At 45.8% G+C, this 19,722-nt stretch overlaps 1 protein-coding gene across 6 annotated transcripts in view; it reads left to right on the top strand.

Annotated features, from left to right (window-relative positions):
• Positions 1 to 1,755: 1,755 nt before the first annotated feature.
• The window catches only part of tns1a (tensin 1a), an 81,489-nt gene continuing 63,522 nt past the window's right edge, over positions 1,756 to 19,722 (top strand). For 3 of the 6 annotated variants that reach the window (XM_054795890.1, XM_054795882.1, XM_054795845.1), the window contains exons 1-4: positions 2,119 to 2,270; positions 2,730 to 2,888; positions 16,891 to 17,005; positions 19,684 to 19,721. In XM_054795890.1, the coding sequence (XP_054651865.1) occupies positions 2,793 to 2,888; positions 16,891 to 17,005; positions 19,684 to 19,721 (249 nt within the window). In that variant the 5' untranslated portion in view covers positions 2,119 to 2,270; positions 2,730 to 2,792. The other 3 variants (XM_054795854.1, XM_054795864.1, XM_054795875.1) reach the window with 3 other exon arrangements.

Below are 19,722 nucleotides of genomic sequence, written 5' to 3'. Positions count from 1 at the left end.
GGGAGTTTAAGTACCTTTTGATCTTGGTCCCGAATGAGAGAAGGATGGAACGCGAGATTGACCGGTTGATTGGTGCCGTGTCTGCAGTGGTGCTGACTCTGAATCGGGGTTAATTTACTGGTCAATCTACGTTTCTACCCTAGTCTATGGTCATGAGCTTTGGGTAGTGACCAAAAGGACAGGATCATGGGTACAAGTGTTGTACAAGTGAAACACTGAGTTTCCGGCATCGGGTGGCTGGGCTGTCCTTTAGAGATATGCTGAGAAGCACTCTCATCTGGGAGGAACTCGGAGTAGAGCCAGCTGTTCTCCGCATTGAGAGGACCCTTATGAGGTGGTTCGGACATCTGGTCAGGATACCTCCCGGACTGGGGTAGGCGTTCAAGGCATGTCTGACCAGTAGGAGACCTCCGGGAAGACCCATGAGGAAATGTTGGAGAGACCCTCAACTGGCTTGGGAACTCTTTGGGGTACCTCAGGAGTAGCCAAATGAAGTAGCTTGGGAGAAGGAAATCTTGGCTTCTCTGCTTAGGCTGCTGCCCCCACGACCTGACCCTGGATAAGCAAAAGGAGATGGATGGATGGATGGATGGACGGATTAATTTGTATTTTTTTTTACCACTTATGGCCTACCATAGTTTAGGCTTGTGACAGCTTCTGGTGATGTTTGTTGACAAGTTGGCCTTCGCTTGATTGTGATCGGGATTCCACTTGGTGCAGTCCAACCTCACCCAGACTCTACCTCCAGCGGCCCCCCAGGTAAGTTGAGCTTGAGCCCTCCGGTATCGACTCACCCCAGAACAAGAAGATCATATGCCTTCATCCCTCTTCCAACACACTTGGGGTTCGACACTGCCACAAAGTTGCAAGCAATTTTGAAGTCCAATTGGCAATGAAGATTTAAGATTCAAGGGGACCTAAGAGGTCTAGCCTACCTCCCCAATGATTTGATCAATTAATGAAGAGTTTTCTCAAGACAGGTCACTGATGGAGTAGTGGTTCCCTCGACTGACGTTTCTGCACCCAATACAGGATCGGTTTCAACTCTGTCAATGGTTGTCTGTCTCTATGTGCCCTGTGATTGACCGTCAATCAGTCTGTGACGTGTTTCGTGAGAAGTGAGTTGGGATAGGCTCCATTTCTCAGCAACCCTGACCAGGATAAAATAAATGTGTAAAATAGATGGATGGGATTTCAATACTGCACATTGTGATGTGCACTGAATTATAGTTTACCATTGCCATAAAAATATATTTTATATTACCATGTTGTCTCCATATGATCCAACATTAGATCCCAGTAGCAAAACCCCTCGCTTGTTTTGCACCCCCTTGCAGGCTATCCTAACTCTGGTCCTCCATGCGCCTTTTTTTTTTTTAATCTGCCTCATTCGCTGCTTTGATGTGTTGTGATTGTGTTGGTGTGTTGGTGGCGCCGGCGGTGGTGCACTGGGTTGGGCTGGGAAAGGGGAGAGAAAAGCGTTCTGCAGTGAAAATGTGCTCCTACTGAAGCGTAGAGAGACTGCAGCACCAGTGAATGAGCCCGTGCACCACCAGCAGTCTTCTGTGTGTACGCGAATGTGTGTGTGTGTGTGTGTGTGTGTGTGTGTGTGTGTGTGTGTGTGTGTGTGTGTGAGAGAGAGAGGGAAATAATCAACCAAGACAATGATTCAAGACCTCACTCTCTTCCTTCCTTCTTTCCCCTCAGCGCAATTCTGCGCACATGCTACAATCATCTCGCTGCACTGTGCTCATTGCGCATGCTAGTGTGTGTGTGTGTGTGTGTGTGTGTGTGTGTGCGCATTCACTGGTGCTCTAAAAGCACTCTCTCTCTTTTTGCATCTTCTTTTTTGCCATTCCTCTCTGCTTCTGACGTCTCCCATCCGTCCATCCATCTTGACATGTCCATTCATTCTTTCAGTCCATACTTCAGGTACAGTCTCCTTTGTGGACGTCATCTCTCAAATGTAAACAAAATGTATACACTCAGTCTCTTATTCCTCCATGCTCATTTGCCATCATTCTGTCTTCCTTTCTCTACCAATCGTTCTGTTCCCAGTATACCCCTCGTTTTTTTTTTCTCCCCCGGACCCCCTCCCCTCGCTGGCTGAGTAAGTGCTGCAGCATCACTGCGTGTGTGTGCGTGTGTGTGTGTGTGTGTGTGAGAGAGTGAGAGAGCAGCAGCGTGTGCGTATGAGAGCGCAAAGCACCGGGGATCCTAAGCCTGGAGGGGAGCCATGCGATGAGAGGGGTGCTCTTCAGCCTGTGGATGTATGTGCCAGGACAGCGTTTTTTTAAATGTTTATTTTTTTTGTCAAATGCGAGTGTTGGTGAATGTGTGGGGGGGGGAGTGTGTGTGGGACATGTGGGTTTAACGGTGTCGTCGATTAGTGATGGACTATTCACATTATGCAGCCAACGATGCTCATGACACTAACACTGATGTAGACCGGCTCAGGAGGCAGAGGGGACCAGTGATGGATGGAGAGACAGATGTAGGGGTCTTGATGCTTTGGGTTTCACAAAACCATCCAACCAAGGGGTTTCGTCCATTTTAGGGTAATCAGTAGCTTCAGTAGCTCTCGTGTAAATTGGAATAGAAGACAAATAACCAAACAGGTAGTCCACAATTTCCAAAAGGTTTAGGATCTCGCACTCGGACGAAGCGAGAATTGTTTGTGCGGGGTCTTTTTTTTAGTTTGACATTGTTGTCTTTGGTGGGGCTTACAGGATCCTACCCTGGAGCCGAGCCGGAGATAAGAGGCTGGCAGAGGAGAAGGAACCAACACAGGCATGGCTCGCCTCAACTGGTGCCTGGCTGCCGTCATCAGCTGGGGAAAGTTCCTCTTCTCCTGCTTCTTTCCACTGCGGGGGGCCAAGCGAGACAAGGTAAGACCTCTCCGCGGAGGGGGTGGGGGACTGGGATGGTGGGGGGGTGGGAGGGGGTGCGGAGATGGCCGACAACGGGAGGCTGAGGAAGGATTTGAGGGACTTGAACGGAGGACTTCACAAATCTGCACATTGGCTTCCACGCATCACGTCATTTCACGGGAGGTGGGAACCACAGACATTCCTCCCAAAAACACCACATGCATAATTTTGCAGAAAACAAACATCGGCTAGGCCATTATAATCGAACCCCTCAACCATAAAAAAGCCAAGTCAAAGAATGGTGTCAATGCTGTTGGGGGGGCCAGGCATGCAAAGACTACGGTTCATAAGTGCTAATTCAAGGTCAGTGTTTCATCTGAACGTGGTCTCTAGGCAGATGGGACATTGGAATCGTTGGGCTCAGATTCTGGATGCACCGGGGGGTGGTACTCGGGACTCGGGACTCGCCGCCATCAACTGGAGATGGATGCTCTGAATGATAGGGTCACCTTGCTGTCACAAATTGCAGTCCACTATTATCTCCACTGCACGTTTTTCTGCCATTGCTCGTGGAGGCTCATGGAGTCTTTCGTCCCCTTGCCGTGTTTTGCAATGGTGCACACGCTTGAGCGAGAAAGGCCAAACAGAGTTGAACTGGTATTGGCTCTGAGTGCCGTCTTGGTCTGCCGGTATTGGTAATTGAAAAGCTGCGCCACCTTTGTGGCTTTTTGTGCGGCGGGTTATAAACCGCGTGTCTTTGCAGAATGGCCAATCTTTTTGGCCGTTCACAGACTCGATGTCGCAGACTCACGGGAGGACAGCAAACGCGACGCAGGCTAATCTTCTCGTGGAATTTTCTTCTCCCGGTCACTTCTTTAAATGGCTAGGGCAAATGGCTACTGCAGTCCTTATCCTTGGCCAGTTTTGTGGTTTGCGTTTGTCAACCTAAAGCTTTCGCGCTGCAATCATGTGATGAAGACGTGACAAACGACACGAGAAGCGGTTTGTTAGAATATGAAGAGAATGGAAGGGCGCTGACTGGTGTGCAATACTGCAACCGCCCGTCACTTCAAGCCCCAACACCCTCCCACCAGCAACCCCCCCACACACCCCCATACACAATTGCCGCAGCTCCTTATCTCTACACCCACGCTAAATCCCAGCACAAGCTCCTGTCGTACTCCCGTGTGCTCGTGTGTGCGTGTGTGTGTGTGTATACAGTGTATGTATATGTATGAATGAAAATGTTGTTCAAGCTGGTGAAGGTGTTCTATTTGATCAATGCAAAAGTCTTTGACTGGAAATCAGCATTTTCTGACTGATTTAGCAATTGGGTGCACTCCTAACACTTGTAACACTCTTACCCCGACCCCTAAGTCTAGCTTGATGGCTCTGGCAACTGTGCCAGAGCTCATCACGTGACTGTCCGGGAGGCGAAAGTGGAGAGAGAGGTAAGGCTCCACGTCTTCCCCTCATGTAGACCACTGTGAGGTGTTCAGTTTCCATGGCAACGCAGCTCACACGGTCCCAGGCCTGGGTTACGGCAGGAGATGGCGTAACAGGGAGACGGGGGGAAGAGGCTGAGGGATGATGATGTGCAGAGGTTTTTCCGCCAGCGTTACTATGGTGACGCCATGGTAGCGCTTACATCTGGTCGCTTCTTGACATTCTGTCTGCCTTTCCTTTCAATTTCCTTTTATCTGCTGGTGTTGTTTCTCTGTTGGCTTTCGTTTCATTTCAAGTCACCTTTTTAGCCCTTTTTCATCATTTCATGCGTTTACATCCCTCCTCACAGTCCTTCTTCGTCTCTGCCTCTATTCTTTCCTTTTTAATTTGTTTTGTCCCCATTTATGAGGATTCCACTCCCTTCTGTCTTCATCCGGCGTTGACGTCTCCCTATTCATTTAACTAATGTCCCACTGGGGATGTAAATTCACATCAGGCAGTGCTCCGGACAGCCAAAAGACAGGATGCTGATGGGAAACCTGTCCACTGAATGGCTCCTCTGTAGCATCTGCATGAAAACCTCATTCGCTGTCCCTTGCATTCATAACGTGCAGACCCTCCGCAATGACTAATGTCTACCACTTGCGGGTGAGCGCCATGCAGGTACCGCGCCCAGAGAATTACACATTTTGGCCACAAATGGCTCGCAGTGTTCTGGGCCAGCGCTCAACATGATGGATGCTTTGTTATTCCTGCATTAAAGCTTTAATGTGATGGATTCCTCGGTGTGAGAAAATGAAACCAGAGGGGGATGCTTCCAAGTTTGGGCCTCTCGTCTCATTGTTTCTAATTGAACCCAACTATTTGAACACGGGGTCTTGCAGGTGCGTTCATGTCGGTGGAGCTTGATATGCATTTGGTGCACATATCTCAGAGGTCTTCTCGTGCTTTCGTGCGCGCTCCATACCCCCTTTCAGTCGTGTGTGTACCTGCATGTATTGAGCTGCACATGCAGGCAAGTTTACCAATCTGCACCAAGTGTGCAGACCACTAGAGGCTGCTAGAAAGCTAACATAAACACACACAGGCACCAAATCATTCCCACACACAGCTTTGCCACGGTTTACTGTTTGTTGTCATCATGTTTACAGTGTACACACACCAAGATTGCCCCCCCGCATGCACACAGATTATGTGTCAGGTTAGCCTTTGGATGGAGGTAACTGTGATGAAGTGCAGCTGGGATCAATAGGGGGTGTTTTCTCAAAACGAATCGGCTCTTAGCCCTTTATGGATCTGACTGCGCTGTGATGTAATGTGCTCACTGATACAATGTTGATTCATAGCTTGGCTTTTTTATTGGCATGCGAGCAGCCACTTGCACGCACCCGAGAATGCTTGTTTACACGTATACGCGCAAGTGCGGAGCCAGGCGATATTTTACATGGCATGTCACCCAATTTACGTGGTTAACAAATTATGAAAAAATACCCCAAAAAATCTGAAATCCAAGATAAATAAATAAATAAAAATCCTGTAAGTGAATACAAATCATATTTCTCAGATGTTTTACAATGTTGTTGACGAGCTAATTGCTGATGCTGTATCCATTAGCTTCACAACAGATATGTGTTAATTCCACCACAGGAGATATGTCATGTTGCACATGTCGGGATCCGTATCCACTGATTTCGGTATGGGAAATTGAGAGTTGGACAATATCGGCAAAAAAGCCAATGTCGGACATCCCTATAGTCGCAACTCGTTTTAATAGAATTATGTTGAAGGTGAATTTTTTTCCAGAATTAAAAAAAAAAATGCTTTGCATTTGCCTGTAAAGTAATCCCTTGCACCTTCGCACTTCGAATTTTACAGCTTCACTCTATCACAGTTTTTCAAAAATATAGCAATTAATAAGTCACACTGTTTTGTGGTTGAATACGAACGATTATGCAAAAAATATGCAAATCTTAGATATTTTTCTTACCTAAATTAAGCATTTTTAAGCATAAAATGGCTAAATGAACTAAAATACAAATATAAGGCATTCAGAAGGCACATTCAAAGACGTGATGATACTGTATGTAGTATTCTACACTGGTCACTAGGTGTCAGTAATGTTACTGTAATGTTTGGTGAGACACACAAGCACCAGACTTAATCGCCGGAACAACAGATGTTCATTGCAGGTTGAAATGATCTCACAACAGGCACAAGAATCCCTAACATGGGCTATTACCCACTCGGAGCTAAAACTCAACTCTGAACTCCCGACGCCACTTGCTGTCTGCCCTCCACTCCGCCACACACGAGCAAGAGTCTTATTTATGTCTAAAATGGTTTAAAAGGTGACCATGGGGTGATATTTAATGTGTAGAGGGCTCTAATAATGTTTAAAAAACTTATTTAGAAGGTTTAGAAGGTTTTCTATGCTCCAGCTACGAAAATATTTGATTTATGGATAAAGAATCCTCCTTTGCAGAAATTCACATCTCATAGTTGTTTTTGGAAGCAATTAACCTCGATTAACGAGAGATGACTGTATTGCCTAATGGGCCAAGTGTGGGTGCATGCACACAGGTTAAACCCCAACTGTTTGGGTTTTTTAAGCCTGGATTTTATACTGCAGGTGATCAACGTATGACCGACATGACCTCAAGATTGTGGCTCACTTTGTGTCTGCCGGAGATTTTGTCATCAAAAATCTTGCATCAGTTCCAAGCTTAAAAGCGTGGCGTCATTTTGATTTTTTGAATGAACAAGGTGAGGTGATCGAGGGAGCTGAGGAGGGGGTTCATCAAGGATCATTTGGGGAAAGTTTTAGGAGAGAGGAACTGTAACATCTCTTGGCCCACCCACCCCCTTTTCCCCTTCTTGGAATAAAGTCGCCCCAGCTGACAAAAGAGGAGGCATAAGTGGCTGAGCCGAGGAGAGAGAGGGCAAGCGCAGGGAAGCAAGGAAAGTAAGGAGATCCGATGGGGGAAGACTGACTGAACGTTGGTGCATCTCACATCTACTCTGGATATGAGTTGCCTTCTGAGGCTGCACGCCACCACTGGGGATACCTTGGATTTCTCGTGTGAGCTGGAAAGGCCACCTTTTTGGTCAGGATGCCCTCTGTGACTCTGTCCCTCCCCTCTACCCTTGCGGGACAGGCTAGGACATGGGTCTGTCTCTCCTGCATGTTTTGGGTAAGACATTTCTTTCAGTCTGAGGGTCTGTTTTGATATTTGTCAGCTTGTCAAAGCAAGGGAGTTAAATATTTACAGTGGACACCATGATGTGATCATTTGGACTTTAATCGTTAAAAGGTCTTCCATTCCCTGCCGGCACTGCTCCTTCCGAGACTCCATCCTCTAGCTGGGGCTAATCCGGTTGCAGCTTCATGGTGATGCTCACCGGTGTGTTCCTGTGTTGAGTCCATGCGGCCTCTGCACTGAAGCTATTTCTGTTCTCTCCTGTATAATTTAATCTGCCGCTGCTTTGCCTTTCCTCCTATGTGAAACTGTCTGAGTGTGTCGGGAAGCGGGGCACGTACCGCTAAGACTGTTCAGATTGGACATGCAAGACCACACATGTTCTTGTAGGTGAAGGTCATAATGGGTGATCACACGTTACCTCGTTTTTGTAAGCGTGTTTCCAAAAGTAGGTGACTTTTCCCATTCAGCTTGTATACACGGTGTGTGATGATGCAGCCAAGTGTCCAAACCTAGGAATCTGCCCTACTTTTGAGTCACTTGCTGTCAAGGAGTGCAGAAGCTTTCATGCAGTGCGGCCGCCAAGGAAGGTAAAGGCACCACTATCTGACATTAATGGCCACTGGACGCAAGAACATGCAAGCAAGTGAAGGAAAGACCTCGAGGGCTTGCCAGGAGTAACACGCAGGCGTGACGCGCAGGAGGCCGGTTCTCAGAAAGCTCCCCAAATACACACTATTAATGATTTATTATGCCCATGCACAGGCAGAGAATATTAGATGTGACACGCTGACAGAAGCTGCGTTCCTACAGTAGCACATGTGTGCTGATGGCGAGCCAGCTACTGATTTTTGTCTGAAACGTCGTTCACATACAGTAAATCTCCCCAGATTTGCTTCCTTCTATCACACAGCCGTGGAAAACCTGCAGGCTCACCTGCATGCCAGGTCTGTCATGTCGTCAGTTGTCTAACAGAGTCCCTTATTGACTTAACAAAATCCCTGGAGAGCTCTGAAAATCAATCAAGCTTTGATTGGACTGTTACTGCCGTGCCACACCTGTGTGTGTGTATATGTGTGTATATGTGTATATGTGTATATGTGTATATGTGTGTGTTTCTGTGGCCCGTCGCACTCTAGAACAACCAACGTGCTGCTCATCCATCCTTTCTAGAGTTGCGTGTCCGGATGACAACAACAACTTCAGCTAGCTGCATCTAACTTCTAACAGCAACTTCTAACCCAACCCTAACCCTTGTCCTACCCCAACCCTAACCCTTATCCTACCCTAACCCTAAACCTTATCCTACCCCAACCCTATCCCTTGTCCTACCCCAACCCTAACCCTTATCCTACCCTAACCCTAAACCTTATCCTACCCCAACCCTATCCCTTGTCCTACCCTAACCCTAACCCTTGTCCTACCCTATCCCTAACCCTTGTCCTACCCTAACCCTATCCCTTGTCCTACCCCAACCCTAATCCCTTGTCCTACCCTAACTCTAAACCTTATCCTACCCCAACCCTAACCCTTGTCCTACCCTAACCCTAACCCTTGTCCTACCCCAACCCTAACCCTTGTCCTACCCCAACCCTAACCCTTGTCCTACCCCAACCCTAACCCTTATCCTACCCTAACCCTAAACCTTATCCTACCCCAACCCTATCCCTTGTCCTACCCCAGCCCTAATCCTTTGTCCTACCCTAACCCTATCCCTTGTCCTACCCCAACCCTAACCCTTGTCCTACCCTAACCCTATCCCTTGTCCTGCCCCAACTCTAACCCTTATCCTACCCTAACCCTAACCCTTATCCTACCCTAACCCTAACCCTTGTCCTACCCCAACCCTAACCTTTGTCCTACCCTAACCCTATCCCTTGTCCTACCCTAACCCTATCCCTTGTCCTACCCCAACCCTAACCCTTGTCCTACCCTAACCCTAACCCTTATCCTACCCTAACCCTAACCCTTGTCCTACCCCAACCCTAACCAAAATAATACAGCAACACCACGAGTGGTTTCAAAGAACAGATTGTACCAAAAAATGTTGTTTTTGAGTTTTTTTACAATTACGAGTTAAACTACATAACAATAGTAGCTAACTTATGAGCTAAAACAACATAACTACATACTCAACATAATCAAAAGACAAAGAACGCAAGTTATAATTAGGCTTGGCCATTGTTTGAATTCGTGCGATTCCGGTTCTGATTCCTCATTTTGAGTCCGGTTCCTAACGATTCTCAATTTGATTCTTTTCATAGGTAGGGCCATAAAAGTTTGCATGGTTTGAATGAGCATCTTGGATGAACTGTCTGAATGTCTCCTTGATTTTTTTTCAAAGATATGAGCTTTTTATGAATTACTTTACTCTATGACAGCAGGGCTCTGATTAATCAGTATGTAAATATCAAACCATTGAACTTGAACATAAATATTTTGAATAAATATTCTTTTTACATAGGAGTTCACGTTCACAAGTTATTTGTATTTTTGAAAAGCTGGTGAAATAACGATGACACATTCTGTTGTTTATGTGTTGGTGGGGAGTGTCTTATGAAGCAGGATAGACAAAGTGTAACTTTACCATGTTACTGAGTTCCTACTAACCTGCATGCACAATCAAACAAGTGAATGGACTAACACTTAACGCAGGGTCTGGTCAGCTTCCTGGCTAAAGCTAGCGTTAACGCCATGTTGTTTGTCTATGAAAAAGTAAACAGCATTACGTTAGCTGGATGTTGGAGTTGGCCACCGTATTTGCAGTATAAAGTATTGTTTGTTTGCTGCTTCAATGTTGGCATAAGATTGACATCATTTATTGTTTTGCTTAGCTGAGTGGTTGGAAGAAGTCCGGCATAGCGCGTCAAAAACGGGACACACTGTGAGTGTTGGTGTTATGCAGCCATTTTTGCCACTCGGCAAGCTGGTCGATCACTGAACGTAAGGATCGAAATTTTTAAAAAATGAATGATGTTCGTCCCGGTTTTTAGTTCGTTTGAACGTTGGCGCATAAGCAAGGCTGGCAGCACCTTTAAGATTGAAAACGACCTGTTTTCTTGTTCCAGGCTCGCATTTTTTCATAATAAAACCTTAATTGCCGACGTGTGCAAAGTTGCATGGTAACCGTGTACAACCGTGAAGCACCCATATTAAAATGTAAAAAAATCGAACACTGGAGGTGTAATGTGAAGATGAGAGTGTCTGACATTGTGTCTCTCAACAAGAAGTTTAGTGAGACCTTTTGGAGGTCAGTCAAATTCTGGATTGTACGACATCAAGTGTTTGGCGTCAGGTATGATATGTACAAATATATGAAAGATTATGTACTCTTCTGTGGCCCTGCCAGACTGAAAGACCCCCTTATGTCCCCACTCTATTGATACATTACAACTGTAATCTTACAAGTAAAAGTACACACTCGTGATATCTGCATCCAGCTCACTGCTGTGCTTCCTCCACTTTTCTAACCAGTGCATACTGTGTGTATCTTCACAACTCCTCTGAGGACGTCACTCCTTTGCGCATCTGTGAACAGGTGATTTATATGCGATGTGACCAGACATCTCCCTCCAGACCACGCAGGACCCAGCTTCAGCACACTTCCTATTGGTGCTTCATAGCACTCCTGCTCCTGTTCTCATTGCCAGTGCTGGATATCTGCCCACGGTGCTTCAAGGAGGCCCGCTGGGAGGCTGAAAATTTGCCTGTGTACCTGTAAGCAGGGGCGGACTTGGGCTAATAGCATCTCAAGAGCTTTTGACTCAAACCAGCCCACCATTGTCATATAAAGCAAAAAATATATTTAAAAAAGATCTATGTTCATAGATACACTGTAATAGAAAATGCAAGAGACTATTATTAGCTTTCTGGCGATATAATATGAGAACATTATGGGTGATATTACTCAAACAGAGACAAAAGTCAGCAAAAGTAGGTATGAGAAAAACTAACCCATGTACGTCTTTCTGCATCTGGGGTATTGTTTTATCCACAATGTAGTGGCAGGTAGGCACAGACTGGAGGTGCTCAATGAAGCATTTAACCCCCCCGTGGGAATTTCTCACGTTTTGCACATGTTTCAGACATCGTTGATTATTTGAGGGAGCTGTGCTCTTGTGAAAATTCTCATGCCGTTTTTTTCTCTTGTTGTATGAAACCATTGGCAGTGTAGTGCATCAACAGTGACTTTTCCCCCACTTTGTCCTGTGAGCCGAGTTTTGGGTGTTGAGGAAAGTAGTTCAGGGTAGTTGGTGGTAATGGTAACATCACATAGTACAATTCACAGTTCCACATGCCCAAAAAGTACTACGAAGAAGCAAAGCCTATTTAACCCTACCCCTTTCCGTTTCACTTTCAATTGCAATACATTTGTTTGCTTCCTGTATTACAAATGTACTCTTTGCTAATTTGAAATACATAGGAAAATGCTAAGGCTGTATAACAGTGTGGTACAATAGTACTCAAGGCTGCCCTTTGTGACCAATTTTGTTCATCATTTTCATGGACAGAATTTCTAGGTCAAGGCGTCGAGGGAGTGAGTCCAGGCCATGGTTCTCAGTCACAAAAGGGTGGATTCCACCCTCCGGGTTGGGAGTAAGGTCCTGTCCCAAGTGGAAGAGTTCTAGTATCTCATAGTCTGGTTCACATGTGAGGGAAGGTTGGAGTGTGATGTCGACAGTCGGATTGACCCAGCGTCCGCAGTTATGCGGTCACTGTACCGGACCGTCGTGGTGAAGAGAGAGCTGAGCTGGAAGGCAAAGCTCTCAATTTACCCCCCCATCTATGTTCCCACCCTCACCTATGGTCATGAGCTTTGGGTCATGACCGAAAGAATGAGATCGCGGATACAAGCGGCTGAAATGATTTTCCTCCGTAGGGTGGCTGGACTCACCCTAAGAGGCAGGGTGAGGAGCTCGCTCATCTGGGAGGAGCGCAGATTAGAGCTGCTACTCCTTCACATGGAGAGGAGCCAGTTTAGGTGGCTCAGGCATCTAGTCCGGATGCCTCCCGGACGCCTCCCTGGTGAGGTTTTCCGCAAATGCCCAGCCAGGAGAAGCCCCCGGGGCAGACCGAGGACACGCTGGAGGGATTATGTCTCACAGCTGGTCTGGGAACGCCTTGGCGTCCTCCCGGTGGAACTGGAAGATGTGGCCGGGTACCGGGAAGTCTGGGCTTCCCTACTGAGACTGCTGCCCCCGCGACCCGGACCCAGATAAGCGGAAGAAGATGGATGGATGGATGGATCGGCTCCTACATGTGACTGAGCAAGCTCGCTTGCAAGCTCCACCAGGAAGTCCACCCATCTCTCCTTCACCCCAGCGCATGCCTGAATAAGCTCATGCATTCATCGCTGCAATGTCCATCATGTTGTGAAACACAGCGATTGGCCATCTCCGTGTTCGGTGTACTCTCGCACCATCTGCACTTTCCTGGTTCTGTGCCGCCATGGGAAACTTGTGCATGACAAGGTACGTCTTTTTCTGACTTTCATGAAAAATACTGCAACACGGCCGACCCCTCACCCCTACTACTTGCTAAACATGCTAGCACATGCTGTTGTTGTCATCATGTGTGCTCTGCATGCTGGATAGACGTTCAGGAGCGGCCTACGGAATGGACTGCTTGTATTTGAGTGCTGATATCGGAAAGTTTACATGCAGGCTGATATAATCCAATACGTTGTTTTGTTTTGTTTTTTGCTGATATTGGATCAATATCAGCATCAGATTGGGCAGATTGGGGCACAAAGTGAAAATATGACCAGATAAGATGACCATTATTTTTAATTCATTTTTAATAGGTTTCAAAAACTGTATACTCACAAAATGTGTCTGCAGGCCTGGCCTGTAAGCCAATCAAAGGCTGGTTTGCAGCTGGTGCACAAGCATCACGCAAACAAAGTGGTGTTTAACATTCGGCGACACAGATGCTGCATGTGATCTGCATTTCAAAGCAGTGCGTCATCTTGTTCTGCACTTGCTGTGCTGTGTGTGTCTTTTCAAGCGGACTCATTAGCAACCACGGCATTCTCAGCACATTAGCAGCCGCCTAACGATCATAAGCCGCCTCGACTTCATGATCACGGATCATTGATTGGTGTCTCCTGCTCTGCACCTGGTATTGATCATGTGACACCCTCAAGTCAAGTTTGCACGGCCTGATGCTATCACGCTAACACACGCGTTTCTTTGCACGCTCATCGCACGATCAGCTACAATCTGGCCAGAGGCCCACAGAGTCAGTCCACAAGGGATTGACTGTATTTGCTGTCATAAATAAAACATCATGAACTCATAGCTATGTTCTTGTAGACTGATCCATACTCCCATGATGCATCACTGCAGAAAGAGAAAGGAACACGCTGTTTTTCTGTGTATATTTCTGATGAATTGCTTTTGTTGCGTCCTGGTGGTGAGCTTAAGAAAACACGTTTTTTACGTCTTGTATGGGTGAAACCGTCATAGTCCCCATCTCGACATCCTCTCTGGGTTCATCTGAGCCAAGGTGATTGCAAGGGCCATTAGTATGCTTTGAAGGGAACTCGTGAGTTTTAAATGGGAATTCCGTGCTAATTTTAGCACCACATCTTGCAATATTGCATGCATAGCCTGCATAGGAGGTTTTGCCTTCCTTCTCAGTGGCCCGGTCTTTGTCTCACAAAGGCACCCTTTGTTCCCGGCAGAATTTCAATCGTGGGCAAATTGAAAGCAGGTGTGAGTGTTTTTTTCTTAATCCCGGGGGTGCAGGACTTTGCTCGCTCATGGGCATGTTTGTTTCTGTGCAGCATGTTGCTCCTCATGCTTGGCTACACAGAGTTGTTCTGACCAGTAGCATAACTCGGTTTGGTGCGCTTTAGGCTCTGTAGAGTTTCCCCTCTTACATCCGTCCATCAGCCAAGTAGCACAGTGACCAGGACGCTCCATGCCGCAGATTGCCTTAACTTCCTGGAGATTAAAATTTGCATCACACGGACAAAAATGCAAAAATCCCCAAGTCGGAATTTGGCTGTTTCCAATTTCCAATTGTAATCTCTACTGTGTCGTCATTGTTCCTGGGAGACTTTACATCTGATTAATGGACTGCAGGGATATTACATCAGCATCTTTATTCCAACATGAGCCAACGCTTTGCTGCAAATAGAACCATATGTGGAGAGGTTGAAGGGTTTTCGTTTATGTGACTTTGGTGTGTTTGATGGATCACTTTCATCACTTTGGTTAGTGTACGTGATTTCACAGCTACTTTTTCTGCAACAATAGCGGCTAAGTAAACATCGCTCATTTCTTCCTCAGTGGACAGTGCATGATGAGTGACATGTGGTACGCTATCCTTCTGCAGAAAAAGCTCTGATATTTTCTGGTGAGCTTGTCCAATAACATCAGCGGACCGATATTGGCGTGAAAATTACATATTGGTATTGTTTTTTCTGCCGATATTGATATCGCTGCGTGAGTGATGACTTTGTGTTCCATACAGCAGCAGGCTCGCTAGCTCAGTGTGTCCGCAGTCTGGTTTTTAATTCCAAGTTTGGCCTTTGGTTTGTAAATAATATCTACAACTCCTATTGCATGTTGCGGCATGTGTCCTGTTTTGCACGAACAGCGTTTATTTGTGAAATTTATGTTTTGAATGACGAGCTATTGCTGATATCGGTAAGTGCTGAACAATATCAGATATCGGTAAAAGCCAATATCGAACATTGCAGTAAAGGTGACCGTGTGGACGTGGTTCAGACTGACAAATAAATACCCGGGAGTGCATGTGGATGATAGACTGGACTGCCAACATGGAAAGGGCAGAGCCGTCTGTACTTCCTCAGAAGGCTGGCGTCCTTCAACGTATGCAAGAAGCTGCTACAGATCTTCTACCAGACTGTGGTGCCTAGTGCCCTCCTGAATGCAGTCGTGTGCTGGGGGGAGCAGCTTCAAGAAGAAGGACACCACACGAAGGCGGGCTCTGTCATTGGCGCTGAGCTGGACAGCCTGGCATCTGTGGCAGAGCAAAGGACCCTGAGGACGTGAGGACCATCATGGACAACCAGCATCATCCAACGCACCGCATCACCTCCCGACAGAAGGGCAGTTTCAGTGGCAGATTACTATCACTGCCCTGTTCCACCGATAGAATGAGCAGATCATTCCTCCCCCGCACTATGCGTCTTTTCAACGCAACACAGGGGAAGTGATAAAAACACACACACGACTGGACTTATGAACTTATTATTATTATTATTATTATTATTATTATTATTATTGTTGTTATGTATGTAATATTGTGCTACAAATTTGACGGGATTCTTCTTCCTGTGTGCTTTGTTGCCGTTCATATACGGCAGCACTAATTTGTGTCCACGGGCTGCCGAAGGACAGAGCGGTGCCTTTGGGTGCTGTCTCCGTCCCGTCTTCCCTCACGGTCTCGCATCTCGGCCATAAGTGGGGTCGAGGGAGTGTAGTGATGCTTTTCATTAGCTAAGTGCACCAAGGGGAGAGGAGCATCAAGGCTTGATTTATTGGGCCGGCTGTCTATAAGGCTCAGAGAAACACCTACTTTCCTCGCCATCCATCCTCGGCTCTTAGACCATCCACTCTCCTTTTATCCCCTCTTTTTTCTTCCATCTACATCCATTTTCTGTCTCTCACCAGAATTTTCAATTTTCTCTCTCAGGCGTCTCAAGGGAAGCCAACGCTGCACAAAGGATGGTTTTTTTACTGGCCTGTTGTTTTGAGAAAAAGATGGGTTTCTGAAAAGTCGTGAAAGTTTGACCCTCGTTGCCATGACAACCAGGTAGCTGCGCTTCTGATCAAGTCACATCCACAGCACTGAGCTATTGTTCATCAACAGGGAGACCTTGAAGCGGGCAAATGACTGTAAAATGTTGTTTTCAGCCGAGATTCACAGTTCCGCAGAGCCGGTCGCGGCTCATTCAAGCTGCACAAACACAAAAAAGGAAATGACATCGCTGCTATGACTCATGAAGAGGCCGCTCGGGGAGAAGAATGATGGGCAAATGACATTTCGGGAGAGGAAAAACATAACATCCAGGAGGGTTTTTGCTCAGCTCCACTCTTGAGTGCAAAGCCAAAGGTGTTGTTTCTCAAGATGCTGCACCGTATCCTGGAGGAATCACCCACAGCACACACACACACACACACACACACACACACACACACACACACACACACATAATCACCCACAGTATTTTGCTGCTGTGAGGTTGTTTCGCCACTTCTTCATCATTCCTGCTGATGGCATTAATGTGCAAGTGTGAATCGTTCCATTGTGATAGCAACACTATGGTTATGGTTCCAGGACAAGAAAGCGTTATTCCACAAACACTGCGTGATGACAACTTTTTTGTCTCCATTTCTTCTCAGCCTGATGAGTTGGAGGGTGTCCACACGCACTCCTTCAAGCTGAAGCCATTCAAGAAGGCCAAGAGCTGTGATATATGCAAGCAGGCCATCACAAAGGAGGGCCTCATCTGCAAAGGTGGGTACTTGCTCGCATCCTGATGCATTGTTTATTTTATTATTCAGTTTTTCCTCGCCTCTTCCGCCACACTGGGAAAGGCCGCTCCCACTGACGACCTACTTTGTCCGTTTAGCTCAGCAAATTGCGGTCACGGCTGCCATAAACATTAGGATGCCGCGCTGAATGTAGGCTGAGGATGCTCGGGAATATCTCGTCTCTCCCAGTGTGCAGTCTTGAATTATGATCCATTTACACGCACGTGCAGGCAGTTTTGTTTTTTGCGCATAGCTGCATGCGCTTTTGTGCAGCGCAGACTTGCGTATGAAGCCGCGCTGACAAATGAAGAGACCCAGCAGTAGGAGATCAGCCTTGTACGGGGCTTTGGCTGCAGATTTGCTGTTAAAATTAGCATGGCTGCTGCTGCTGAATTAGCCTAGATAAGAGAGAAAGTGGGGTGGTAGAGAGAGGCAGAACAGGGAGAGAAAATAGGGGGGATGGGGATCTGCAAGAGTGTACGAGAATTACCTTCATCCCTCTTTTGTTCCTCTATAAGCTGTGTTTTGACCGCAGTATGCAGTCATGGCGCATGTATGGTCACCTAAACCCTCCAGATGCTTGTGGTTATTGTGGTTATTAGCTGCAGCTCCCCAAGGTCCAGACCCCTTTAACACATTTCCCTCTCAGGCAGATGTTTATGTTTATTTGCCCAAGTGAATTGATGATTTAGTTGTACAGTAATCCCGTCCGTGATAAGTGAGTTTCCACAAAGTAGGATTCGTTATTTATAAATGGAATATTTTTGTAATGAGAGCATAGAAAACCTGTTTACCACCTTCTAAATATGGGTTTTAACATGATTAGAGCCCTCTAGACATGAAATAACACCCCTATAGTCACATTTACACTCCTATTAACCAATATAGTAAACATAATAAGAGAAAATAAGACATAGAAAACCTGCTTACTACCTCCAAAATACGCTTTTTAACCTTATTAGAGCCCTCTAGACATGAAATAACACCCCTATAGTCACCTTTACATGGACATTAACCAACATAGTAGACATAAGAGAAAATAAGACATAGAGAACCTGTTTATGACCTTCTAAATACACTTTTTAACCTTATTAGACCCCTCTAGACAAAAAATAACACCCCTCTAGTCACCTTTACATTTGTATTACCTATAGTAGACATAATAAGAGAAAATAAGACACAGAAGATATAAAAAACCTGCTTACTACCTTCTAAATATGATTTTTAACATTATTAGAGCCCTCTAGGCATGAAATAACACCCCTATAGTCAACTTTACATTTGTATTACCCAATATAGTAGACATAATAACAGAAAATAAGACATAGAAGACATAGAAAACCTGCTTACTACCTTCTAAATACGCTTTTTAACATTATTAGAGCCCTCAAGGCATGAAATAACACCCTTATAGTCACCTTTACATGCCTGTTAACCAATATAGTAGGCATAATAAGATAAAATAAGACATAGAAAATGCGTTTACTACCTCTAAATATGCTTTTCAACATTATTAGAGCCCTCTAGACATGAAATAACACCCCTATGGTCAGCTTTATATTCGTATTACCCAATATAGTTGACATAATAAGAGAAAATAAGACATACATTTGTTTTTGTGTATGTTGCTGTAAATGTGTTCCGGTGCTATAAGGGAGCTGAGTGGGTTGGCAGACAGGAAGCCAGAGTTGAGTCTTAGCTCAGCGTGGGTTACGGCCGCAGCAGTAGTCCGTGTTAGGGATGATTGTTTCTGCTGTGAGATCATTCAAGCCTGCAATAAAAGCCTGTTGTTCTGGCGCTCAGGTCTGATGCTTGTGTGTCTCACCAAACATTGCAGTAACATTACTGACACCTAGTGACCAGTGTAGAACACTACATATCAACACAATGACTTTGAATGCCTCATATTTGTATTTTTGTCCATTTAGCCATTTTTATGCTTGAAAATGCTTGATTTAGGCCAATTTTCTTTTAAATTACATAAATATGCATATGTTTTGACTAATAATAGGCAATGTTCAACCACGAAACAGCCTGCTTTATTCATGAATATATTTTTGGCGAGGGATTACTGTATATTGTAGCTTGGAGAGGAGTCGCCACCCAGCATGCCTTGCAGGCACTTTGTAAATACAGTTCAAGTTTGGTCACTGTTTACTCACATAGAATGCGTGTTATTGTTATTATGAGTCAGACTGTCTGATTGTTGAGACTGTTGGATGACCGTCTGTCCGTTTGCAGTGTTGTCAAGCTACAGTCATGGCCGAAAATGCTGGCCTGCCAAAGACACCAATGTGTTTGGCCATGCCTGTAGCTTCTTTAGCCAAAAACATTCATGGCCGTGACTGGAGCTGCTGTCTCTTGCTTGCAAATGTAGGTCTATGAGATCATTGTGTCAACTTACTGATCACCAATCAACGATAGCACACATCGAGATCTTTGATTGGTTGCTTCTTGATGTTTTTTTTTCCCCACATGGTGGATGTTTTCCTTTTGCAGCCACTTGGGGGCAGCACCACAGCACTTTGAGGCGCTGGCCTTGTTGAAGTTTGCATTTCCAGCGCACTGAGCAGCTGAAAGTACCACAGCAGGGGCGACGTGTGCATGCAATTTCAGCAACATATTACATGCAAAATGTAATACTTGTCTTTCTTCTCGCAGCTTGTCGGCTGTCCTGCCATAAAAAATGTGAAGTTAAGG

This window comes from Dunckerocampus dactyliophorus, chromosome 1 (assembly GCF_027744805.1).
Source record: "Dunckerocampus dactyliophorus isolate RoL2022-P2 chromosome 1, RoL_Ddac_1.1, whole genome shotgun sequence".
In the NCBI taxonomy this organism is placed as follows: Eukaryota; Metazoa; Chordata; class Actinopteri; order Syngnathiformes; family Syngnathidae; genus Dunckerocampus; species Dunckerocampus dactyliophorus.
The sequence above is the reverse complement of the archived record's forward strand: the minus strand, read 5'-3'. Positions and strand labels throughout refer to the sequence as shown.